The sequence below is a fragment of the Magallana gigas genome, chromosome 3 (assembly GCF_963853765.1).
Source record: "Magallana gigas chromosome 3, xbMagGiga1.1, whole genome shotgun sequence".
Classification (NCBI taxonomy): domain Eukaryota; kingdom Metazoa; phylum Mollusca; class Bivalvia; order Ostreida; family Ostreidae; genus Magallana; species Magallana gigas.
This window is the reverse complement of record NC_088855.1, coordinates 49,652,003-49,679,529: the sequence shown is the minus strand read 5'-3', so window position 1 is coordinate 49,679,529 and position 27,527 is coordinate 49,652,003. Positions and strand designations below refer to the sequence as shown.

The 27,527-nt window shown below is 32.4% G+C and overlaps 2 protein-coding genes across 6 annotated transcripts; one reads left to right on the top strand and one right to left on the bottom strand.

Moving 5' to 3' along the window:
* Window positions 1-1,323: 1,323 nt before the first annotated feature.
* Window positions 1,324-13,028, bottom strand: LOC105330455 (protein IMPACT-B). 5 transcript variants are annotated; one of them, XM_066080162.1, is made up of 10 exons: window positions 12,883-13,028; window positions 11,081-11,203; window positions 10,499-10,551; window positions 8,465-8,527; window positions 8,182-8,282; window positions 5,279-5,395; window positions 5,028-5,122; window positions 4,267-4,434; window positions 3,052-3,186; window positions 1,327-2,124 (listed from the first exon to the last, which is right to left on the bottom strand). In XM_066080162.1, the coding sequence occupies exons 1-10, from the start codon at window positions 12,910-12,912 to the stop codon at window positions 2,083-2,085; spliced, it is 927 nt and encodes a 308-aa protein (XP_065936234.1). In that variant the 5' UTR covers window positions 12,913-13,028; the 3' UTR covers window positions 1,327-2,082. The 5 variants fall into 5 exon arrangements, with proteins under 5 accessions (XP_034339053.2, XP_034339052.2, XP_065936234.1 ...); XM_034483160.2 differs by having other exon boundaries at window positions 1,329-2,124; window positions 5,279-5,410; XM_034483159.2 differs by having other exon boundaries at window positions 1,330-2,124; window positions 5,279-5,410; window positions 8,173-8,282.
* A 125-nt stretch (window positions 13,029-13,153) lies between these two features.
* LOC105335891 (uncharacterized) lies at window positions 13,154-27,019 on the top strand. Its single transcript, XM_034483158.2, has 14 exons — window positions 13,154-13,286; window positions 18,065-18,152; window positions 20,614-20,831; window positions 21,085-21,286; window positions 21,520-21,669; window positions 22,308-22,450; window positions 22,621-22,852; window positions 23,076-23,216; window positions 23,335-23,481; window positions 24,608-24,717; window positions 25,206-25,404; window positions 25,492-25,611; window positions 26,010-26,180; window positions 26,304-27,019. Exons 1-14 carry the CDS (start codon window positions 13,284-13,286, stop codon window positions 26,567-26,569), a joined length of 2,190 nt encoding a protein of 729 aa, XP_034339049.2. The 5' UTR covers window positions 13,154-13,283; the 3' UTR covers window positions 26,570-27,019.
* Window positions 27,020-27,527: the final 508 nt, after the last annotated feature.

Genomic DNA, 27,527 nt, shown 5'->3' with positions numbered 1-27,527 from the left:
CTATTAAGTCCCTGTGTTTGCATTTTAGTTATAGTATTAGTCAAAAAGCCTGATAAACTATGGCTCTTGGTCCCTTTTTATCGTAGTTTTTGTTAGTTATCGAGACATTTCTTTAGAAAAATAGATAAACCCTTAGAAATTCACCACAAAGATTATTAAGGTGAGAGCTTTTCTTGCCCATTACATTATTTGATCGACCCTGGTAAGCTGCTATTAAGTCCCTGAGTTTGCATTTTAGTTATAGTATTAGTCAAAAAGCCTGATAAACTATGGCTCTTGGTCCCTTTTTATCGTAGTTTTTGTTTTAGCAGTAGCTTTGACTGAAAATGTCTTCTTCCGAGAGGTTAACATCTTATACATTGTACATTCGTTGCTCCGCCTTGACGTTAAAATTCAAAATGTCCTCGTCATGAGATCTCTATGGCTTGACAAGTATACGCATATCTCAGTATATATCAACTTAAACACAAGGGAACCTTCACAAAAGTAAGTCGCCAAAAGAGCAAAATGAGCAGACATAGTTTGATTTATTTTATTATTATCTTTGGGTATAAAAGTAGAAGTTTAGGTTTTCTAATCTCTGAGTAAATATGTCTGCGCCGGGTACCCCAACCATCTCATTTATGTACCGTCAAGAACAAAATAGTACAATTTTTAAATAATACTTTGGTTAATTATTTGTTGGGGTTTGTTTAATGTCTATGACAATTTTCAATAAAATCCGTCACTTAGTGTAGACAGGAAAATATATGGGTTACCTGAGTAATTTCCAATCGACCGTCGTATACTAAGTATTCAGATCTGCAAAATTTATTACGACTGTCATCATTAGGGGTTCATCGAAAGGTGGTGAAAATTCTTTTGAAAAATAACACAGAAAGTACGCATAATATTTGTGAAAATATAGGGGCATGCAAGTCTGTAACTGCTAGGATCAAATACAGGTCACTATTGGGGGGTGTTGTCTAATTATCATTTTCTTGGAAATAATCATAAGGAAATAAAGAAATTAATACTAAATAGCTATCTAGTGTGAAGAAGTAACATTTCCAAGTTTATTTATATGCAAAAAAAAAATGAAATTCCGATATTTTCTTTGTCATTAAATTCGTGGGTTTTATTTAATATCATATTTGAAGTTTTTTTTAACAACGACCTCCTGGATTGGGAAAGAGGCTGAAATAGCGTTTAAAAAGATGTTTAGAGAAACCCTCTGAGTGGAGAAGAGTCTTAAATATTTCTTGATTTTTTTTTTTTTGAAAACACGACCCTTGAGGGATAAAAAATGTACAAAAATTTCGATGAAAATATGTTATATTTTATAGGTAGTATTTTCAGAGAAGAATTTAAATAATTAAATCGTCAAATGTCTACTGGTAACAAATGACAATATAGGCAAACAATGAAAGAGGAACTAGCTAGGTGACCTGATATATTCCTCACACAGGGGTCAAGCCCGTTTTAACATTAATTTCAATGTAACCATTTTATACATGCAAATTCTGCATTTAATTCACTCAGTCAACTCATGAACATTGCGTCATAAATCATAATGAACAACAGTACAAATTCAACAATTCATTCGTAATATACTGTGATAAATTAAGATAACATATTCATCTTCTATCTTTTGATAAATACCCTATTAATTTCAATACAGATCCTTGATGAATTTATTTTTAACAGATCGGTCTTGAATACAAACTCGAAACCTGCCAGTATTCATTCACCATATTCTTGATAAAAATAAGATAGATTCTTGGAAAATCCAGATTTGATATTCATTCATTATATCATTAATAATGCATGTTCAACAAGTAAATCATTTATCATGGGTCCTCAGATAAGTTCCATAATAAATGTATCAATTTTACCGAACACAATCTTAGATTTTGCTTCATTGTTAAATTCAATATAATGTAAAAATGCATAGCATAAAGAGTATGTAGATCAATTTAACAAATAAATATAAGTGATAAAAATTCTCATCATAATAAAATCAAAGATTTCTTTTAAATGAAAGACATATCAATATTTTACCCCCAGTTTTCATACGACAAAGAGAACAAATAATTCACAAAACTAACTTCTCCTCTTATTGCTTTTAGGGCCTTTTTTCTCATTCTGGAAAGGAAAAAAAATGAGTTTCTTAAAAGTCTGAAATAATACTGTCTTAAAACAATTTTAAATAGGATTTGGTGCCTATCAGTAAATTGATTAACACAACAAATTATGATACATACATGTAACAAAGTGTGAGGGTACAATTTGAAATGTAATGAGATCTCTGTCTCAAAATGCATACATAATGTCTAATAACTCTTTAACTAGTTAGCCTTGGAGTGTAGATGATTATGATGTTTCATATGCAAATTGTTTCACAACAGCATGGCCAATGCAAAAAAATATCATTGAAAATAACCCAATGGTAACCACATGCCTCAACATGCATATAGTTATATTTACATCTCCCTAGTATTATTCCCTCTAATTCTTACGGAAACTTATAGTTAATTCATAGCTCTATAGAAACAACCAGACTGAAATCTACACGCCCCATTTATCGATTGGTCGAAATCTACAGCGGCTGAAACTGACAAGAAAATGACAGGACAGATATCGACACGCCCTGTTTATCGATTGGTCCAAACCTATTGCGACCTAGGAAAAATCACGGACTGCACAAGATAATCATGACGATGTCAGACTCAAAGTCTCACAGGAGACGATTTGGCTGTTTCTTTTTGCTAACTTACTTACGTACATCAACAGTAATTTAGTGAATTTTACTTACTTTTCCTAATCAATTATCAAATAGCTTAATAAAGAAAGATGTTAATATAAACAATAAAATGCTTTCTTTGATGATTCATTCGGGTTATGAAGGTAGGGATCATTGCAGAAAAGATTTACAAAAAAATAGCAGGTTATGTATTTTTTCTGCAATGTCACTACCTTCATATCCCGAATGAATCATCAAAGGAAGCATTTTATTGTTTAAATGTATAAACCATATGTAAAATCATTAACAGGATAAATACTGCTGCTAACCTTTGACTGGATATACCCATGTTCATCCAACAGCTGCCTGGCACAGTTATTTATATGCTTAAAGCGATCAGGACCCAGATGAACTCCTCCATACCAACGAGTGACCACCACAATTACGTTGCATGCATCTACAATCTGTAAATTCAAAATCACCCATCCATTAATATCAGCAAAATGGAGGGAATAGGTGCCAATTTCACAATGAATTGCTTTCTTTGACAGTCCATGTCTTTATGAATGTAGCTGTTATTGGAAAAAAAATATGAAACCAAAGTCAGTAGTTTTTCTAAATTTTTTCAATGATTGCTTTTGTTCAATTAAGAAGTACATGATTGTATATTACAATGTTAGAAGATCCATTGGAATATATTTACATCTACCAAGTATTATTTCCTCGATTTTTTACAGAAACTTTTAGTTAATTTATAGCTCTATAGAAACAGCCAAACTGAAATCCACACGCCCCATTTATTGATTGGTCGAAATCTACAACGGCTGGAACTGACAAAAAATTGACAGGACTAAAATTGACATGCCTGTATATCGATTGGTCGAAGCCAACAGCGACCTAAGAAAATTCACAGACTGCACGAAATAATCATGATGATGTCTGTGTGATGTCCTGTTTCACAGGAGACGATTTGGCTGTTTCTTTTAGCTAACGTTCTTATGTACATTAACAGTAATTTAGTGAATTTTACTAACTTTCATAATCAATTTATTATTTAGTTAAAAGAAAGATGCTAATATAAATAATGAAATGCTTTCTTTGATGATTCATGCTGGTTATAAAGGTAGCGATCATTGCAGAAAAAAATTACATAACACGCTAACGCGGGTTATGTATTTTTTCTGAAATGTCGCTACCTTCATATCCCAAATGAATCCCAAGAAAGCATTTTATTGTTTAAATAAACTTGGTTGGTTGAGACCAAATCCTGTGAAGCTCTAAGGGTCACCTCGAAGTCTTGATCTGATTCACTTACCAACTAAGTTCATAAAACTGTGAACTTTTTAACATTTATTTTATACTTTATTTGTTTTATTTCCATTGAGACAGATAAAATTTACTATACTAGTACTATATTTATAAGTCTGATGTAATATTGTGATTCTGTTTTGTCAGATGTTTTGTGAACACAATCAGATTTTCTTCAGAATTAGTTAAGAATGGCTAAGTATATAATTGTTAGGTTTGTTTATGGCACAAATTACCTGCATCAGGTGTAACATCCGAGAGCCGGCCTGTGTTTCCCCGTCATCCTCACATCCTTGGTAGAAAACATCTTGTTTGTCTTTGGAAGATATTCTGTATGCGTATATATTGTGTGTAGCTGCGGCAATCTTCTTACTTTGACACAAAGAGTCCAGAACTAATTTTACCTAAATATAAAAAATCATCTGGATGAACTACCATATTGTATAAAACAATTAGATTTTCAACAAGGATATTTATGAATTATTGGAAAACAAATTTATACTAAAATTTTTGTTAAATAGAGTTCAGAGTAAGTTTCATGTAAATCTAAAATGTTCACGCTAAAATACAGATATATTTTAGCTGAAATAATTAGATACATTAGAAATTTAAATTTACATAAGGTTTCCAGCATTTCAAATCAGCCCTATCTGCCTAAAATTAGTGAAAAATTCAATTAAATTACTCAAGTAAAAAAAACAGTAACAATGTGAACAAAAAAATTAAAAATAAATGAAATTCAAAGTAATATTTTAATGTATGGAGAAATCTGCGGTAAGGAGGAGATCAGAGAAATATCAAATCGGGAAGTTATTTTTTCTGATAGACTGCTGGCATATGCTGGATGACATGCTGCAGTACATGTGCCGGTATTTACAATCCTTCCCACTTGCATTATGAAGCAAATTGGTAATTTCTTTTTTAAATCCTTGAAAAAAAACCAGACTATATGGTATTGTTTTTTTTTAAACAAAAAGTATTTGTAAAGGAACATTACTTGTTTAGTGTGAGATATGGAGGCTATGTGACCTTGAAACACACTTTTTCTGTCAACAAAACTTTCTCCATGATGAATCTCAGGACAGTTTACATCTGCAATGTAAATAAAATCTTGGACATGACAAAAACACTGTAATTTTACATTTTACTTTAAGTCTAGACATATTGGATTACTCATGAAATGAACTCTTAGTTCATTTATTTCCAAAAAAAAAATCCTAATTTTTTTTTTTGCAAAACTGAGCTTACCATCACTGCTGTTTTCCTGCTCTTCAAATTGGCACTTGTCAGGTTTCTCCTGTACGTTTAGGAAATCGATGTCTAAAATTTCATCTTCCTCTTCTGTTTTTCCGTCTAGCATATGCTCTTGAATAACAGCTTCTAAAAATGGGACAGCTTGTTTAAACGAATTGTTCTTTTTTTAACATAACATACATATAAAATAGATTTACAAAGATTAATATAGACATGGGGTGTGGGCTGATTCATATCCACATGAAGTGAATGGCAGTGGTTGTGGGGGGAGGGAGGGTGTTGAAGTTCACATAATGAATCATCCAGTTAAAAGTTGCCTGATACAACAATTTTTACTAAGAATAAACAAAAGGACAAGAACTCAAAAGAATGTTCATAAGTGCATTATGACTACATTAATATATTTTAGACCTAACAAGAGAAAAGCTGTCAATGTGACAGCAAACTGGGTTCTCTATCCATAATCCATTTATCAACCCTGAATTGATAAACACTACCTATCCAGAGAAATGGGATACTCTATATGTCAAATTTTTGCCCAAAAAGAACAAAGTTCATCAGCTGGTATTTTTTAAATAAATTATCAGAAATCAAAATCCTAGCAACATGCACACCTCTGATATACTGGTATGTACACTTGATTTGCAAAACAACGACCCCCTATCTTGAAAACTGTTGAAGAAGTTCTCCGTACAATAAGGGTACCAGTATCCTAGATGCAATATTTTGCCCAAAAAATGACCAGATGGTATTTTTTTCATATATTATCAGAATTCAAAATCCTAGCAATATGCACACTTCTGAAATATGTACAATTGATCTGCAAAAAAACCAGCTTCCTATATTAAAAATTGTTGGAGGAGATATTCGTACGAAAACCAAGTTAAAAATTCCTTTATTCGGGGCCATGAATTTTAGAATGCTTTAAAGTAATTACATTTTAAAATGCTTAATATATCTATATTGCCTACACTCTCTCCAAAACAGGCATTCAACAAGCTCTTGACCCCCATTTAAAGTGATGTCAAATTGAGTATAGGTATTGGGATTACTTTTCTCATGATTTAATATATCAAGAAACTGTTTCATTTTCTACATAATTCCTTTAAAGCAATAAAGTACACCAAAAGGTTTTAACAAATCAATAAGAGGTAAAGAAGCTTTCATTTTTAGTGATGTCTTTATTCATTGTGAATTATAATGATGAGTTAGACAAGTTGTCTGTTAAATGCATGGAAATACAGAAAAAAAATTTAAAGAACTGAACCATGCACTTCACTGTATTCCTGAAAGTTTGTACACAGAACTGAAAACACTACATTTATCTCTTGGGTTAAATTGGGTCTTTTTAAAAAAAAAAAAAGATCAACAAAAGCAAATGTGAAAAGGTGTTTAAGGACACACAAAACATTCCTGAGTTTAGATAATTTTCTTTGATAGATTTTTCATTATTTATTTGATGCCCAAAATTTTAGTGTACATTAAGAGTCTATATATGGAGATAAAATATTTCAAATTTTCCTTATAATAGCATGCAAAATGCTACTGAATGTCTATGAATAAAGTCACAGTAAACATTTTCAATTGAAATTGATATTTTAAATAGAAAAATATCATACAACATTGTCATGAAAATTTAATTATGGCATTATGTAGTTGAAATCTTCTCAATGAGGAGATAAAAAAAAATGAGGAAAATAATGGAAGTCAGACTGGTTGTGTCTGTCTTTAATATATAAATTTATATCTTGCTAATCTGTGCAATTGATGAACAGATTGCCAAATCTATATCACTTCTATGATATTGCATGGCAATTCCTAATGATTCATACAACAAATAAACAGGGAGTAGAGTTTATAATAGTTAATTTTAAAAAGTTTCTATGGAGTGTATATCACACTGTTGACTTTATCATCTCACAATATCCATTATTAACCAAAGAAAATAGATTTACTGCACTATCATTACCTTTCTTTTAACGTTGTAATAACTGACTTTGCAACATCTACTCTGTCACATTCCAGCAATACATTGACAATAAAGGAGTTGTTTACAGCTAAAATATTATTTGCAATGGCTTTTATAAAGATAATGAATTCTCCTTTCTCATTTGAACAACAGAGTGGGCAGGGGCTATCATGAAAGCTATATTAATAATCCGAAATTGGACATATTTCATCTTCTTTTATACTTGTTCCCTTTATTCTCACGTTAACAAAGCAAAACTACCTTTGAGAGTTAAGCTAATTGAAAAAAAATCAAAGGCAACCGAAGCTATCTATTTTACTCATAATCCAAAAATAAACTTTGTACCTAATGCATTAAATGCCTTTGGGGAAACTAAGTACCCGTTATGAACCTCTGATTCTACAGTGTGCACACGATTTTTCTCAAGTATCAACATACAATCATCTAGCAATACATTGACAATAAAGGAGTTGTTTACAGCTAAAATATTATTTGCAATGGCTTTTATAAAGATAATGAATTCTCCTTTCTCATTTGAACAACAGAGTGGGCAGGGCTATCATGAAAGCTATATCAATAATCCGAAATTGGACATATTTCATCTTCTTTTATACTTGTTCCCTTTATTCTCACGTTAACAAAACAAAACTACCTTTGAGAGTTAACTAATCGAAAAAAATTAAAGGCAACTGAAGCTATCTATTTTACTCATAATCCAAAAATAAACTATGTACCTAATGCATTAAATGCCTTTGGGGAAACTAAGTACCCGTTATGAACCTCTGATTCTACAGTGTGCACACAATTTTTCTCAAGTATCAACATACAACAGAGAACAATTCAAACAAAATCTATTGTAGCTTGGAACATTCTCTTAAAAATATTCTACATAACAGTTTGTTATATACATTATACATACCTGAGTTACCTGCTGTAGTGTCTGCTTTTACATGTAGTTCATTTCTTTCTTGCAGAAACTCTCTTATTTTCTCAACCCATAAATATATGATACTCTCTCCAATATTTTCACTAAAAACAATTATTAACATGCACATTTATTTGTAAAGAATTTTTCGAATTTTGGTAATAAAGTTAAAGAAATTAGCTGATTGAATTCTCTTTTAATAAACATATTACATTTCCATTTATACACTTTTGCAATAATATTATGCCACAAGAAATGGTAATCTAAACAGTTTTAAGAACTATACCAATAAATATCTGCTAATGAACCTTCCAAGTTTGTTTTCTCATCTCTTAGTAACCAGGGTGCACTAAAACATGAAACATTCGAATGTGCATAACTATCTTAGTCATAAAATTCTGTATGTCCAGGCATTAACAAAACATGACTAATGAGTCATAACTCATCAAATCAGCATTACAGTATCAAATTCAAAATATCTTGACAATTATTAGTATAGTAGATCTTGCACAAAAAAGTTGAAAATTCTGCTAATATTTATCCACATATTTTCATGGTAAATACTAATCCCCTTTTGTTGTTTTAGTATTTGTGAGAATATTTTTCTCTATTCCTGCTTAAAAATCCCCCTTTTGTGGCCCTTCTTTTTTCCAGGAAATAATGGTTTGATCAACTTTAATCTGCATGACATGTGCTTTCATATAAGTTTCAGTTTTTTTGGCTGAATGCTTTTCTAGAAGATTTTTAAAGATTATCTTCTATATCTTCCTTTGTATAAATTTGACATATCTCCCACTATGGCCCCACCCTACCCCTAGGAACCATGAATTGAACAAACTTGAATCTACACTATAACTAAAGATGCTTCCACACAAATTTAGGCCTGTTTGGCCAACAGGTTTTGAGAAAGGAATCTTAACAGAATTTCTCTATATATCAATATGTAAAACTTCATCCCATTGTGGCTCCACCCTACCCCTGGAGATCATAATTTGAACACACTTGAACACATAAGGATGCTTCCACACAAATTTGAGCTTTTCAATCTGATTGGTTTTTTGAGAAGAAGATTTAAGGTGGAATAACACATCGTCAAAAAATGGCTGACCTCTGATCGAAACAACATTTTGTTTTTTTAAAAGGATTTTATCGACAGCAATTTATAACTTGCCTTATAGCCAGTGGATAAAGTGTCGGGCTTGTGTTCCTTACATACCGAGTTCGAATCCCGCAGGGGCTTTTGTTGTTACTTACTGAATTGATTTTTTTAGATATTCATTTTTTATCCCCAAAATGCAAATTTTTCGCTTATGGTATTTGACATATATATAGTTTATTTATCATTATATCTTTCATAATCAAATAATTTAGAGTTGAGTGACTTTTTCCAGGTGTGTTATTCCACCTTAAAAAGATTTTCTCTATATATTGTTATGTAAAACATCATCCCCACATTGTGGCCCCACCCTACCCCCTGGGACCATGATTTGAACAAACTTGAATGTACTCAACATGAGGAGCGCTTCCACACAAATTTGAGTTTTCCTGGCTCATTGGGTTTTGAGAGAAAGATTTTAAAATACTGAATCTAAACTACCAGGTACCTTAATTAGGTTAAGATTTTCTGACCATATGGTTATTGAGAAAATTTTTAAAGATTTTCTCTTTACCACTATTTTCCTCTGTAAAACCCATTCTGGACCCACCCTTAACCTACAACCATGATTTGAACAAACTTGAACTGACACTACCTGAGAATGCTTTCACAGAAATATGAGCTTTTCTGGCCAAATGGTTTTTCAGAAAAATTTTGAAGAATACCAATAAACTTCCAATGATTCTAAACTATCTCCTCTTTATTCATTTGAATAAACTTGAATCCCCTTCACCCAATGATGCTTTGTGCCAAGTTTGGTTGAAATCATTCCAGGGCCTCTGGAGTAGAAGATGAAAATGTAAAAAGTTTACAACAATGATAAAAGACAACAGACAATCTTGATCAGAAAAGCTCACTTGAGCCTTCGGGCTCAGGTGGGCTAACAACCAAAATATTTTGATGTCATAAAACACATTTCCTGTATATTTTGCACAAAGAACTTAAGTAGTATCCTTGACTATATGTATTATTAAAACTGCATGATAAACTAATTTTGATGAGCTTTTAATTATTGAATAGATTGCATATACTTGTAAAAGATTAAATGAGATCTCAGATTGAAAGTTTTAATATTTGCCTTTAACTAAAATCCAACTCAATAGAGCCTAATGGTATTTGTTGTGATTTAGAATTATATTGAATATGGCATAATTTGGTTTTTACCTCAGGATGTATTGAGGAGGTGCAGTCTTTGGATAATCTGGAGGAAAGGAAACCTGGGGTATACAATAACATTATGTCAATGTATTGCTTTCATTGAATTTTTTCAATGCAAAGAAAAGTGAAAATGAAATTTAATTCTTTTAAACTTTTTTTTTTGTTGCATAAACTGCATATTTTAAAATTTGTCCACATTGCTGATGGAATTTTCTCTTTGTTCAAAAGTGTTAATATCCCCAATTCATGATTTTTTAGCAAGTACAGTCTTGCAAATGGCCATGAGTCAACTATTAATATTTTTAATAGGTTTCCAATACAGCTGGTGTTATCTGTATTCTTGTTTGGTATGATAATTCAAAAGACCATTGCAAAATTGGATGGGAAAATGTTTTGTAATGTAAGAGTTACTTGCATGTGTTAAAATATTTTAAAATGCTTCTGAAATAACTCATTATTGTTAAAGTTCAAACTGAATTGGGGGGGGGGGGGGTGTGTGTAAATGCAGCTTTATCCATGAATGTAATACAAATTTCTGATGTACTATTGGTGAAAAATGCTTATGGGGTGGGTTCTTTTTATACAAACCTCCATCAAAATAGCATTTTTCAATTTTTCATCTGAAATTCTTATGTGGTATTTTCTTGATTCACTGTCAACAACTTCCCAATCATCACCGTATATAGCAGCAAGTGCCTCAATTTCTTCTTCCTGAAATCAAAGGTGTTCTTGTGTACAAGATATTGAATAAGCAGCTTTTGATGCAAATTGTACATTAAACATTTCAATAAGATTTTGCAATTTAAAAAGCTAAATGTATGCAAAAAAAATCTATAGATTTAACAAACCAATAAAAAAACTCAACCTGGGCAAAGTTTTGTTTTAATTTCCATTATTAGGGTCAAACTAACAAAATATGCATTTATTTTATTGTGGATAGGATCCTACGAAAGACGAATAGTGCCACATAAAAAAATATCTCGTTATTACGAGTTAATTTTCTCGTTATAACGAGAAAAGATCTCGTTATTACGAGTTAATTATCTCGTTATAACGAGAAAAGATCTCGTTATTACGAGTTAATAATCTCGTAATTACGAGAAAAGATCTCGTAATTACGAGTTAATTTTCTCGTAATTACGAGAAAAGATCTCGTTATTACGAGTTAATTTTCTCGTAATTACGAGAAACGATCTCGTTATTACGAGAAAAGATCGTTCCAAATTGCTCGTTTCATTATTCTATTCTCTTTATGTCAAGTGTATGAACTACTGCAATGTCTTTAATTATACACATACTTAGCATAATCATCTCTTAGTAGCATAAACAGAATTTGATATAAAATCGGACCAATCAGTTTTAACGAAATTTCAGAAGAAGGAGCAAAGCAGGTTGATTGATGAATTGATTGAACTATTTATTGATTAGAAGGATACATGTAATTTGTTTTCAGACTCCAAAATGTTGATATACAAAATCAATTATTTTCGATATACATATAGGTTGTGTATAAACACAATTCAGGTAAATCCTGTATATCAATGATTGAAACTACATAGTCATTAAAGTCAACTGTAACAATAGAATTGTGTTTTTATGACAAGGGCTACCTGGTATTTACTTCGGAGTGGAATTATAATATATAAGATGACATGAGAATTACATGAAGTTCTTTCCACTAACTCATATTAGTTAAATGTCAAATCCGATCATTTTATTTAAAAATTAATGAATAATGTCCGTTGTTATTTAAACATTAATCAGAATTGAATTAACGTTTATGGAAAGAAAAAGAGTGAACCAGTCGACTTGGAGGTGTTTTCAGAAATGCACCATTTATATAAATCTTTTTTCGTAATAACAAGATCTTTTCTCGTTATAACGAGATAATTAACTCGTAATAACGAGAAAAGATCTCGTAACTACGAGATAATTAACTCGTAATAACGAGATCTTTTCTCGTTATAACGAGATAATTAACTCGTAATAACGAGAAAAGATCTCGTAATTACGAGATAAATATATTTTTTTATGTGGCCCTATTCCTCTTTCGCAGGATCCTGATATACATTAACAAAACATCAGAGTTAACAAGCTAGCTAGGGTTTAGAGTAAAAATACCCAGCATTAGGGCCAGCAATGCTGACATTACGCACATAAACGAAGCTCTATGGACCAAAGGGAAGGGGGATGAGAAAAGCCTAGCATTTAATACTGCTTATACTAATAAGCTACATTAAAAGCTGTATAGAGATTCTGAGGCGCGGGTTCGACCGTCACCCTTCCTCTCATCTCGTTTCACAGTGTATTTTCTCTTTCACTTTCCATTCTTTGAAAAACGTTACAGTATGCTGATGTGTAGTTGCTTGAAATTATGATTCAGTCATTACCTGGAGTGTTTGATTTTCATCAGCAGACATTCTACTCCAGCTCACCTGAAATAGGTGATGTAAAAAGGGTTAAAATATTAAAACAAGAAATAAAATCAAGGTAAACACGCCATCTTATCTAAAACCGGACGTAATGAGGGAAGAAAACATGTAGACCCGTGTATAAAAAAAATTCCGGTGCACGCAATGAAAGTATTTGCAGAATGTTTTTTCTTTCCTTTAAAGATCGACCAACTGATTTAATATGTAAATTTATCTTTACAATAAGGGAAATTTTTACATTTTAACTTTTTATCAGGTTTTAAATTTCCGTCCCCTTTATTACACACAAATATAGGTTTGAGGTTTAATTTCATTAGGTTACTTCCAGTATAGTCACGCGGATTGTGATAACAACAACAATGGTTTGTAAAATTTCTTGTTTAGATTGTTAGACTGTTTGATGTTTCATAAAGATAGACAGTGATCAAATGTTTGAAATTTACTTCTAAACTTAGTGCGTTAATATGTAAACGACATGAACGGTGGGACGAGCGCAGATTTTTTGTTAAATAAAGAAAGAAACGTGACTGTAGACGGTATCGGGTTCGTTCGCCCTATCCACCTGTTCGCCTTAGTCCGTTCGCTCTAGGTCCGTTCGCTCTAATTATCGTTCGCCCAAATTATCGTTCGCCCTAAACCTCGTTCGCCCCTTGTTTATTAATAAACCACATTATAAGTTATTTCATTTACCTTAATAACTGAAAACTTATTAACTTTGATTATTTATTCGTATATTCTATGTTTTTCCTTCATCAAAAGTGACGTACTTGGTATAATTGTAAGATTTTATTGCCGTAAATTGTCGATAACCGTCTTCTTGTTTTTATAATGATCCGCTTGGTGTTTTTTTTAAACAATTAAAGAAATTGAGACCTTAATTGGCTTATTGAGAAGCTTAGCAGATGATTATCACCTATTCTACAATGTATCTTGGAAGAATTTACGTAACGCAATCCTTTGATCTCTAAATGAGATACATAACGCCATATATCTTGAGTAAATTAAGTTTGATAGCTATATATATGTATACGTATTATTGATAAATAACATAAGACATTATGTGAATTATATAGCTTGAACAATCATAAATTTGTGTATAATTCTACATGTAGTAGTAGTTTATTGGCGTATATATTACATACATTGTCATAGCATAGGAAAACTACACCTGGTTCTATTTGAATTCGTAATTTCATTCAAAGCTCCATTATTTTTCCAGAGCAATCATAACGGGCGGGTGCACAATAAGTCTGCATGCTTATTTATAACTTTGTGTGGGGAGACAAGCATGTAGCGGTATATCCTTTTTAAAGTTATATACAGCAACTGTACATGTTGTTTTTTTAATTGTAACTTTGCAAAGACTGTTCCTGATATATAGGTCCCTCGTCGAAAACCACAATTTTCATAATTATAATACGGTTATATTATGAGGTAAAATTTATTATAATATCAAAATAAATACATAAGAAAATTAGATTTAGTAACATTAAAAAATAAAATAAATAAATTCACAAGTTTTCGTAACGATATAATAATGCCACCGTAAGTCAAATGGTCATTATCTATAGAAGTGGTATCATTTTCATTAATTGATATATATCTTCATAATGTTTAAATTGATCAGAATACACAAGAAATATATAAATTAATCCTATATAAAAATAAGGCTAACGGACCCAGTGCGAACGGCGTCAAGAGCGAACGGACCTAGGGCGAACGGAAACTAGAGCGAACGGCGTCAAGGGCGAGCGCATTTTAGGGCGAACGAACAGCCAATCACTGTAGACACAGCGTAGTACAGAGGCGTGTTCAGCAGAGCAAGCGCTCGAGCTGAGGCTCGCCAAAATTTATGTTGCATATATGGCAAGAATACAGTACACTTTCCCAGTGCAGCAATTCTGTAACCCAGTTACATACCCTTCCTAATTTAAACTTCAACCATGCTTGAAATTCTGTACTAACTAACACATGTCTCTATACTAATCTCTAGTCGGAAACAGGGTTACATTAGGCTTACGAGGGTAACAGATCCTTGTTTCTATATACAGCTATGTTCTGAAACAGGGTTACAAGGGTTACGCGAAATAAATTGTATGTATTGTAATGTAAATGTCTTTACACTTTAACTTGCAAAAAAAACCTGTACACCATGAGTAAATAAAATAAAGTGCATTACAGTTATTTGTACATATGTCATCAATTGTATAAAGCCTACACATTATACTTGTGATCATTTCTTAGAGGTAGTTACAAGAAATATTTTGTCCTTAAAATTATCTACCAAAAAATGACGTAACAATGCACTGGCAAGAAAAGGTACTTGGCGAGAATTGCATGGTTACACGCCAGTATATTTATTGATTTGAATTACAATTCCCAATTGACCAAAAATGTTTCCAATTCAAAAGTCACAGGCCACTTGTATAAACGAAGAAAAATCCCTGGACTAGTATCATTGTATAAAAATTTATCAATAACCATTAGAGTTAATTAAATTAATTTGCAGGGGTCAAAATTACCAGGAAAATACTTGCTAAACTTGAGTTAAAAATTAAAATTACAAGTTAAAGGGAACTGTGGTCGCTAACTTATGCGAGTAACAAAATAAGGGTCTTTTCCTTTTAGATTTCGAAGCTTATGTTAAAAATACTGTAGATAATGAAACATAAGTTCATGTGTTTTTAATTTACCGGTAATTGTTCGTGATCAGACAATTTTCTCCTAAACATTAAGCCACCGTGATTTCAGCTCTATGTATTCATAATATCCGTGTATGTCGCCATTACAGATGATATTAATAGATATAGATGTTTACAGTATTTACTACAGAAAATAAGTTTTTTTATGAAATTATTACTATGAGATGAAAAAATGCTAGTGAAAGTTTAATTTTGTGAGTAAAAAAAATATTCCAATAGATAAAAGAACAAGGGACGTTATTGGCCAAAAAATGCCGTGTTTTAAAATCTAATGATACCTACCATTTTCAAAAGCCAAGAATAAACAAAACTCAATGGTATATGATTTATTCATATAACTTTAGTGTAAGTATGATACATTTTACGTTAAACACGGCGCCTTTTTAAAACGAAACGTCGACATTTTACGAAGCCTTTAACGCGGCGTCATAAACATGACGGACAGGCTAAACTGGATTTTAACACAACCAAACATTTCTCTTATTTTTTTTATGTTTTATTTTTTGGTATTAATATTTATTTCCAAACTTTCCATTCCCTTTGTTTAGAATAAGAATTTCGTTTTAACTAACCCGACATAGTTAGGGAATCAGTACTGCAGATAAATACTCGAAAGCCAGTAGAGGTAAATGAATATATTATTTACATCCACCAAGTATGATTCCCTCTATTTTATTACGAAAATGGATTGTACATTCATAGCTCTGTTGAAATTGACAGAACTGAAGTATAAACGATCTAGTTCTTACTAGTTTATCGATCGGTCGAAACCTTCAGCAACTTAAAAAAAATCCCGGACTACACGAAATAATCATGGTGATGTCAGAATCAAATTCCAATAGCAGACGATTTGGCTGTTTCTTATACTTAACGCACTGATGTACGTAACAATTATTTTGTTAATTTTTCTGACTTTATTCAACCAATTTATTAATTTGTTGATAGAAAGATGTAAATGTACCTCTATTTTGAGATGGTCCCTAAAAAAACCAGACGGTCGATTTTCATGAACCTTCGCATATAAACTAGAGTTGGTTTAAATTACATATGGTTAAAAAATAAAGAGTTATGCTATTGTAGTTTTTTTGCAAAAAAACCCAAATCGGCCTCCTTGAAATATAAGCGCGGCGGTCAGGCGCGGAACCCTTTTCCTCGATAAATTGAAGCAATGCCCACGAAGTTACAGGTGAATATTCAGCAATTGCGAACTTGTCTATTTAATCAGCCGACCATCGGTACTAGTCGAAAGTAAGAAAAGATCACAGAAGACGAAGACAATATGACAATATGTCTAACGTCTGTTCTGGTTTTACGATTGATTAAACTACTTCGATCACATATGACGGATACAAATGGACTTAAACATAAACTGTTTACTTAAAGAAGAAATTATTAGTGCTTTGATCAATCCTTTCAATATGTCGGCGATTATTTTCTGTTATGATCTCAACAAAAATCCAATGTAAAAATTTTACATAATCGTTTACATCTAAATAGTGTGTGTGTGTTGTAATTTTATTTATTTATCAATTTATTTATTTTTCGGTTGCAATTTCTATTTCTTTTTTCCGTTTGGCTTCTCTTACGTATACAAAAAATTATTTTAGATTTTTATTAGATAAACCCTCTTTCACCGGTAAAAACCACGTATTACGCCGAGTAACAGTCCGTGTCGGATCGCGTTGTTTGAATTACGTTGTTTTTTTTTTTTTTTATAATAAAATGTGCAATATTTTAATCCTTTTTGCTAAAATTCACATTGTTCACAGTTATTAACCGTCACCATTTTCAGTATATGAATTTGTTATGATACAGAAAATGAGTATGTTAAATATAAAAGTGGTTAATGCATGTGAAAGGTTTTAATTTTAGCAAAGATTATTCATATTTCTATATATTATAACGATTTTTGGAGATCATTCCATGTTTAGCGTACACTAGTGACGTCATAATGAAAAATGACGTCATTTTGGTGCCTGTAGAATTTAGCCAGTATCGAACTTAGTACAATGCACCACATCAAAAAACAAAACTAAGACGTTGAAAATATGATAAATTTTGCGGCCAAATACGGCTAATAACGTCCCTTGTTCTTTGCGAGCAGTCAAAAAAGTTAATTTTGATCCCAGTGATTTGTTTTAATTCCAGATTTTTTAAACTGTAATGTTCTTCTCTTTTACTTTTCAAAATCATAAAAGTTCCCCATTTATTTATTTGGGGGGGGGGGGACAAAAAAGGGGTAATAGTACAGGTTCATTTTTTTAAAAAATATGTGACATTTGATAGGAGAAAGGGGCTGAAATTAGAACCTAATTCACTCATGATGACAAAACTAATTATGACATATCTTTTAAACTGAAGTGACATTATTGTGCAATAAATCTAGAAACCTTAATAAAAGTCAAATATTTTATCCTACTAAATGGTTTATCTTTCAGATTAAAACTCTGTTGACCTTGACTCTAGTTTTGACCATCAAGTGTGAGGATATCAAGCATGTACATTTGTTATTCATGAACCACCTTGGTAAGTTATACACAGAGGCACCTACCTCCCTGATGTTACAAATCTTTCTCATAATGAAAATGAATATCATTTACCAAATAATAGTTAATACACAAGGTACCCATCTCTGCCATCTTGGATTTATTTCAAACTGTCACATCAAGTGAAATTTTTGCTTAAAATTCATCAGTAAAAATATTTTGCGATCCTCTCCTTCTCCCGGTCAGTCATTCAACATCTAAGCTTACAACCAATTCAACCAGAATGGTGCATTACACCTGTCATTTATAAACATCACCCCTCAGTCTACATCAACTGTATTAGATATGCGAAAAAAGGCTAAAGGGTGGACGGAAGTTGACATGATAACATCATACTTTTGGTAACCCCTTCCAAATACATGTATAGCACTGATACAAATATTTAAAAGGTATTAATTTTGAATTTGATCAAATACAAGATAAAACTAAGGAAAGGGATACTATAGACTGTCAATTATAACTTTTTTTTGCACAAAGTTTATATAAACATGATTATAAATGTATATATTTTGAAATATTGAAACAAACACATTTTGCAAGGAAATCTCTTTAACATATAGGTGACAACTTGCGTTCACACTTTAGACATTTATTGCATATCTGCATGAGTTAAAGTTTTTGAAGCAGGTGCCCTTTGATAGACAAATCTTAGTTATTATTGGTTCAGTCTTTACCAACTTGTATGGATGGAGTGTCTTATAGTACTTATGCACTTGACAGGCTTAGATGATGAATCCATAGGTGTGTTCATATACAATATCATATTGTATCATACAGTATGATATATCTTATGTTATTTATCATTTGACACTATATAAATAGTGCCTGTTTGGGAGGGTGACAGTTGAAATTGACACCCTGAGAAAACCATTGTCAACCGACGCGAAGCGGAGGTTGACAATGGTTTTCGAGGGGTGTCAATTTGAACTGTTATCCTCCCAAACAGGCACTATCTATTTTATTATACCGAATGTCTTAATTTTAGGGAAATTATTACTGCTTTTACATAGAAATGAGGTGATTTCTACGGCGAACCGTACGCGCATGTAACAATTCGTTGTGTTACCCGTTGCTAAGTGTGTTGCTAACGCTGAGGGTAATAGTACGGATTATCAACTGCGTATAAACCAATCAGATTTCAGTATTTAACATGAAAGTATAATAAAATATCATATTGTATCATACAATACAGTGTAAAATTTTCAAATAACATGATTATCATACAACTCTATACCATATGATATTATATGATATATTGTGTCATACCACACTACAATATTTAATATTTTAAAAGAAAGGCCAATAAAAAATTACAAAGAATTTTGCCATAGCTTTTTTACTTACGTGTCCTCCACACTGACCACACACCTGGGAAAAGTTCTGCATACAAGCTCATTCTACTAAATTATTTAAAGATATCGATTTCTAGCATGTGTTTGACTTGAAAATGACAGAAAAAATTTCAATGTTGGGGAAGAAACAAACTTTTTTTAAATTTTACCCCTATTAATGAAAATAAAAGTCCCTACAGTATTCAAACTTGGGACCTGCGAGTCGGTAAGTTGAAGCCACATCCATTGCACCACAGGGATAGACATAAAAATTTTGCGATACAAACTGTTTTACAATGCGCTAAAATCACCATGTTGTGACGTACTAGCTAGCTGTCATAAAAGTAGACGTAAGGGGTTTGAGGATCCTTGACACATAATTTTGTAGAAATAATTAAAGAATTGTTTCAAACAATTTTGAATCAATAAAGTTAATATATTCCTTTATTTATTTCTAAGAATTATTTAAAATCTAATCTTGTAAAAATGAGGTCCAAATTTATGTTATGTCAACAATAATTAATCCACTTAAAAATATGTCAAAAGTATAAATATCTCTATAAATTCGACTTAAAACCAAATAATATTAGAACCTAAAGTATTGTCATTATATTCTATGTACCAAATAATGACATGATATATTGTTTTGTTGAACAGAAATCAGTTACTAAAGACAGATAGTTCTCTCTAATACTGACTAAAAATGTTGAAGTCCCCAGACGTCACAGTGCAATGAGAAGTTCCAGATGTATTTATTTAACTCAGGGAAAAAGCCGATACATATAATGTGAAAATGCTCAATGGTTGCCAGTTATAAGTAAAAAAATTATTTGCACATTTGTGTCATCTTGATGTGTATTTTGATCGACACCATGCTCCGTGGTCACAAAACATATTGTTATTTTAATAAACCAGGTAACAAAAATGCCTTTTCATCAAATGGACTGAAACTCCATGCATAGTCTCTTGTGCCTTTTTTCTGTCTTTGTGTAGACATTTTTTACTTATTTTAATGAATGAAATACTGACATGTAAATGTAACTGTACAGTTGTTGAATGAAACAATGACTTGTAACTGTACAGTTGTCATATCTTTTTTTCATTTGAAAGATGTGGGATATGATGGGTTGCTACCTGAGGAGCTCGGCTTTGTGAACAATGTGATAAACAAGTATTTTGTTGAGTACTTCCCTCGCTCAATCAATACTTCCGCTACCCTGAGAGAGTTGGGTTACTATGAGAAGCAGATTTATACGACCCACCCCTGGCTGGTCAGGCTGTACCTACACTGTCCCCCCAACCTGGTCCTATCAGGGATAAAACTACAGGTACTGTGTAATATATATTGTTCATGTACCTCATCTTCTAGTTCATTGTTAGGATGTCCGGTATTGTTTTCTAGATTTTTTTCCAGTTTGTTCCCTGATTATTTGATTAAGGTACTTTGACATACATTTCTAATGTCTCGACCAAACTTCAAAATTCAGTTTCTAAGTACTCTTGGTTATGGTACATTTTGATATTCTTCATCACTTATGTCCAAATTATGTTTTCAATGAAATGGTCTTTCGTTTCACGTAGTGTCCTAATGAGACAGAAAAGGCAAAGTTCATAGCTGCAGCAAGACGCGGGGACATCACCTGGCACGCAGGGCCTATGAACATGTACATGGAGACCATGGACCCTATGATGGTGGGTTTTGGTGTGCAGCTCAGTATAGACTTAGACAAGGAGCTGGGAATCAAAAGGAAATACAGGACGCTCAGTCAACGAGATGTTCCGGGTGAGTCCCATACTCGTCCATCAATGCAGTGTTTTTATTTTGTCTATCTTTTCTCCAATAATCAATTTGTGTTAACAGGAATTTTTGCAGATTTTATAAATTTCAGAAACATGAACATGATTCAAATCAATAATATGGTCTAGTTTTAATATCAAGGTGATTATTTAACATAGTTTATAAAAACAAACCTTGAACTCTGTATATTTTCATTTTTCTCTGGTTGTAATTTTCAGCAATGACCCAGGCTGTCTTGCCAATCTTGACAGACCTGGGAATAGAGGCTGTTAGTGTAGGTGTCAACACTGTAACAGCCCCTCCTGCTGTCCCTCCCATCTTTAACTGGAAATTTAAAAACAGCTCTGTCATTGGAATCTGGCACCCAGGTAGATTTTAGTTTTAATATTATCCCTGCATTTAATGGCACTTATCGCAGAAGAAAGAGACTTTGCTATAGAAAACACAAAAATTGTTTTAAAAAGATGATATATGAATGGTACATGTATTAAATTACATGTATATTTGTTTCCTGATCTTGCTATTTATTTTTTCAGATTCAAGTATAAAAGCCACAATTTATTATTTGTAAATTGTATCAAAGTAATTGAAAGAGTTTTCAAGATAATGAAAAAAAAAAAAGAACATGGTAGTGCCTAAATTATATTCTTAATGATAAGTGCTGTAAATTCCTAAATAAACATGAGGAATTAATTTCTGTGTAAAATCGCAAGAAGCATTTTAACCCTCACAGATTTTAAAGTTTCGCATTTATTTTTCAGACAGTTTTAAACAATAGGAAACACATGTAATAACAAAATATTGGGGATTGCTATTTTATGTTTTTGCAATTTGATACAAAACAGTGGAGTCGTAGTATTTAGTACTTTTGAAAATAAGAAATTTACAGTGTTAAGCATATATATATAGAATAACTCGGATGAAATTTGTTTAGCCTTTGTTAAAATGGGCTACAACATTTTGCTGTGATAAATATAAATTCTTCTTCATCGTATATCACTTACAGGTGGTTACCCTGAGAACCCTGGCCCCAACCCAGCAAAGCCTTATGGCCTGTCTCGGAGGGATTGTGCCACGTTTCCAGGCTTTGATCATGCTCTCTGCTTTGCATTCAGAACAGACAACTCTGGACCACCAATGGATTATGAGGTAGGTTTCTTCCTTTGATTCATAAAAATAGAGAAAATTTAGAATTCACATAGAAAACTTGTACTTCCGATTGAAGATTTCCAGGTACCTGAATTACTCTTGAGTTCTCTAGACTGATTTCTTTTTTAACCTCTATAACAACTGGTATATGTCTGATTTTGATTTTGTAGGAGGTCCTTGGCTATTATGAGATAGCGAGATCCCAGTTTCCTGGAGCAGATGTTCAGTCCTCCTCCCTAGAGGCTTTTGTTGAGGCCTTGATGCCATACAAGTCCAAGCTTCCTGTGATTACAAAGGAGTTTGGAGATACCTGGATACAGGGATCCGCATCTGATCCACGTAAAGTGGCAGAGATGAGGGCAGTGTTCCGAGCCAGGACCAAATGTCTACAGAGTGAATCCGGTTTGTGTGTCATTTTTGACTGTTTCTTTACCCCATATGTTATAGTACAATGCAGCACACTTACCGTAGATGCATGTACAAATATACCTACCGGTACATAATTATGATATGTTATAATCAATAATGTAACAAATGTGACATACTGCCGGTACCTGGTACTTTACTTATAGAATGTTATGGCATTCATGATTGTCATGTTTTGTGTGTGTATTTAATACAATAGGCTGCTCTCTGTCGGATCCTAGATTTTACAATGCCAGCGTTTTTTTCCTGAAACATGGTGAACACACCTGGGGACTTAGCAGTGTGTTTGACAGTCATCACTGGAGCAATGATGCATTTTATCCAATCATGAGTAATCTAAGTAAGTTGGATCACTACATTAGTGTACATTAACTTTAATGTACATGTACCTTGACCAGACAAAACTACCAGTATCTACAATGTACATTTTATCTATCTGCATATTTACTTACAAATAGGCTATGGTTTTGTGAATGGCACACTGTCTTGGCAAGAACAGCGTAACTTTACAAACCTGGGACTGGAGGCTCTGGGAAATCATACCCTGGCCACAGAGATTGTCCACCAGCTAGGACTGATCCAGGCCAAAAAGCCCAATATGTCAGGTGAGAACCAAATATGCCAGTTTATACCAGACATGTCTAGTAAAAGCCAAATATGACAGGTCAGGACCAAACATGTCTGTTGAGAGTTAAAACTTTTCAGGTGAGAATTAGTTACCAGTACTCTTTCATGTGTTAAAGGTTAAATGAATGGGCAATGATACCCTGGTATACAGCTGTATTTATAAAAAGACCTAGCAGTTATATCTCTGCTCTACCCACCTTTGCCTTACCTTTTAACCCTCCCACATCTTGTAGGAGATTTCTGCAAAGATCTAAAATCTTACACCAATCTCGATCTGCATGTGATACTAAATTCTCTTGCAACTTATGATTCTTGGCATGCTTATTGCAACAATTATGAAAGGTTTGGTTTTCTGTGATTTTTACTCCAAAATATCCATATAAGAGCTGTCTACTGTAATTATAGTGTGGCATGTTTTTGTTTAGTTTACTTTCTATGATTACTTCCGGTTTTGACTAAGTGATGTTTATGCAAAATCTCTCCCTAAATCAAGTTGGTAAAAGGGATTCTCCTACTTAATAGTAACTTAGAAAGGTTAATAGGTACATGTATGCCTATCCTGAAAAATTGCAATACTGATTACATCATCTTACCCTTAATAAGTTTCTGTCAAAGTAGCTTTGACAGTAGTTAAACTGTGCATCTCATATATATGACTTATACTTTTTTTCTGAATTTGAATTGAAATGATGTTGAGCTTTTGATAAAGTAAGAAACCTTTAACCGGGTCATTTGCACATTTCACATTCAAATATGACTCACATAGATCCTCTTAAAATAGTAACAGTCTTTATATTCTATATTAAGATTTCATATATTTTAACTGAAATCTGCTCGGAATTAGATTTTTGTGATTAGGTTATTTTCCATTACAAAATATGTTTTATTGATTTCTTTTCCCAATCCAGTGCTAAATTATTTTTTATAATGAAAATTTTTAATGAATGCAGTGTTGATATAAATAAAAAAAAAATAGGTTTTGACCAATGCAGAGTTAGATTAATTTATTGATTCCATCAGCAAATAAACAAAATAAAAACTGTAGCAAAATGTACTTTTTATGTCATATTTTCAAAAACATTTTAAATATTAATTTTTTAACAGGATTTGACAATGTTGGTACACCTTCAGAGATACAGAAATGTTCCAATGGTTTTGAATTTCAATTTGATAGCAAGGGTTCTTTAATACATTTGAAAGACCCTGCAAGTCAGGTAAGTTCTCAAAATTTTTCAATGCTTTCAAAGTGAAAATAATAATATCAGAAGAGAATTTTTTTTATTTTTATTTTTTTTTTTGGGGGGGGGGGGGGGGGGGCATTACCATTACTTTGATCTACTTGAGCAGTTAAATAGCCAAATATGAAGTTATGTTCCTATGTATGCACATTAGATAATCTGAAAATCAAAACTGTTTGAAAACATGTTTTTATCATGGTTGTCTCTAAAAATTGAAGTAGAAGGTAGAAATAAAAAAAGTAGAAGGGGGTCTTGGGGTCTTGCTTATAGCTACATTGTGTTGAAATTCAATAATAGCTGGGTAATTAAGGCATTATAGGCGGGCGAATTCCCCCGCCTCACGGGTCTTGGAGACAACCCTGTTTTATGAAAACTGGAGAAAACAGCATGGAGAAAATAAAAGTTGCATATTGCTTTACAGTATGTGAGGTACATGTACAATAGCTTTAAAATGTTTTTCACAGAATGTATGGGCAGACAACACCCACCCTCTAGGGGCATTTGTATACCAAACACTTAACCAGACAGATTTTGACTTCTTTAACCGGAATTATCCATACTCCCCACGCTTTCAGCTGGGCATAGGAAAGCCCAACATATCGGAGGCTAATGCCACAAGTGGATACTGGGATGTCTCCATGCAGGATTTGTTTAAGAGTAAAGGTAATCAGGATTTCACAAAACAGAAACACTGTGGTTTTTCTTTATCAGAAAGGAAGAGATTAGCATGAGTATTTTGTTCTTTTGTAGAGGGATGTAGTTTTATTCTCCATCTTCAAATGTCCGATCCGACCAGTATGTCAAATTATGGCGCTCCAGCAGTGATCTACGTCAAATACACAGGGAATGTTGTCTCCAAACAAATGTCTAGTAATGTAGATTATACACATTTTATGAATAATAAATTTACACTAGTCTAACTAAAGATAAAATTTCATGGCACTCTTGATAACTACAACCCAGAGACTTTTAAAATGATTTTTGAACAATGAAAAATAGAGCTAATAGAGCCTTTTAATTGACTGCATACATGTATTTCAACTATTTTATATTTATTGATATGATCATGTGAAAATGTTGCATTTTAACAGTAATTTTTAAAATTAAAATAGTTTACTTAGTCTAGTACCTCCATGTATATCTTCTCAAGATCTAAGTTTATATTGGCCCAATGCCTGAATGTGTTATTTCAAATGCCAATGTTTATATAATTCTTTTTTTTTATTTGAATGTATAAAAACTAAAATTTTGTATTTGGAATATTGTAGGCATTGATGTTGAACTCCAGTGGTTTCAGAAACCACCAACTCGAATGCCAGAGTCGATTTACTTCATGTTTCGTCCAATCAGCAATCCCAAACTGAGTTGGAAACTCCACAAAGTTGGACAGTTTATTGATCCTCTTAATGTCATTCTAAACGGGAGCCAGATTCTGCATGGTGAGAATAGCTGATTATATTTTCATGATTTTAGTTAAATTGTTTCCTACATCTTTCATAAAACAGGTAAGCTTGAAATGGGAATGTCTATTAACTAGTGGCTTCCATTATACTATTTTTCAGCGGTAGACAAAGGTGTGTATTACACAGACAGTAGAAACCAAGGTCTATCCATCGAGTCGCCTGATGTGGCCGTCGTCAATGTGCTGACCCCAGGAAGCCGTCCCAGTGTTATTCCTGTCCCTCTTAAGCCGATCAAGGCTGTGGATGGAATGGCATTCAACCTGTTCAACAATGTCTGGGATGTCAACTTCATTTTCTGGTATCCCTTCGAAAAGAGAGACGTCAACCAAAAGTTTCGCTTTAAACTTAACATAACTCCTGCTTGAGTGCTGCGTACTGCTCTTGTGATATATTTAATTCTGTGATATTTGCTGTAATTCCATTTTATATGTGTGTGGATGGGAGGATGGATGTAACAATAACATTTTGATGTAAGGGACAAATTATGTATGATTCGATCACCAGAATGCAAGTAAAATTGATAAATTAAATTATGACATCTGTCACTGTTGCTTAATAAAAATATGCAATATGAAAAATAATTTTAGAAACCTGGCAGAGTAATTGAATGTTTTGTAGGCTTGTGAAAGAATAATGTCATGCTGATTGTGTGCAGTATGTACTAAATGGCTGCATAGAGTCTGTTTGTTTAAAATTGTTATTCCATTTTTATATGAATTTGTACACTACAATGATGCATGTTGAGTTTTGTTTACCCGGTATATTGTACAAAATTCCTATTCTTCATTGTTAATTATTAAATGATTATAACTCTCCCTTTTGATTTTTTGTTGATTTAATGTTATATGATTGACAAGTGCAGTGTTGGAAAATGCCTCACTTTTGGAGTAAGGAACTTTTTATTGTGCAATATTCTTAGTTTCCTTCCAAATTAACAATTGTTCTCATATATACATAAAGATGCATACTATTTGCCTAAACTATATAAAAAGCTAATGTGCAGTGGCTATGTGAAACGCATTGTTAACACTATGTGCGGAGAGGGACCCGATTATCAAAATCAGGGACTTGTATACTAAGTACATGCATTATATTAGCCCCTGTTGAAATTTATTCACTCTAATTAAAATTAGCTTCTTCAATTTATTTTTTGTTATACAGCATAACAATAATAAAGTGTAGGGGCATACTTTTATTAGGTAGAGTGAAATTTATCAAGACATGAATTTGCAAAATTCATTTGTCTTGTATCGATATATTTTAATGTCAAAACTCAAAAATACGACTTTGCAAATTCCTAAATATAACTTTTCATAATAATAA

Coding starts and splice junctions, on each gene's coding strand:
- LOC105330455 (XM_034483159.2), bottom strand. CDS start 12,912: ATGTCTGCTGATGAAAATCAAACACTCCAG. Junction 11,204..12,882: donor ATGAAAATCAAACACTCCAG/GTAATGACTGAA, acceptor CTTTGATTTCAG/GAAGAAGAAATTGAGGCACT. Junction 8,283..8,464: donor TCATTAGCAGATATTTATTG/GTATAGTTCTTA, acceptor AATTGTTTTTAG/TGAAAATATTGGAGAGAGTA.
- LOC105335891 (XM_034483158.2), top strand. Junction 23,217..23,334: donor TCCAATCATGAGTAATCTAA/GTAAGTTGGATC, acceptor ACTTACAAATAG/GCTATGGTTTTGTGAATGGC. Junction 23,482..24,607: donor CAAAAAGCCCAATATGTCAG/GTGAGAACCAAA, acceptor ATTTTTTAACAG/GATTTGACAATGTTGGTACA.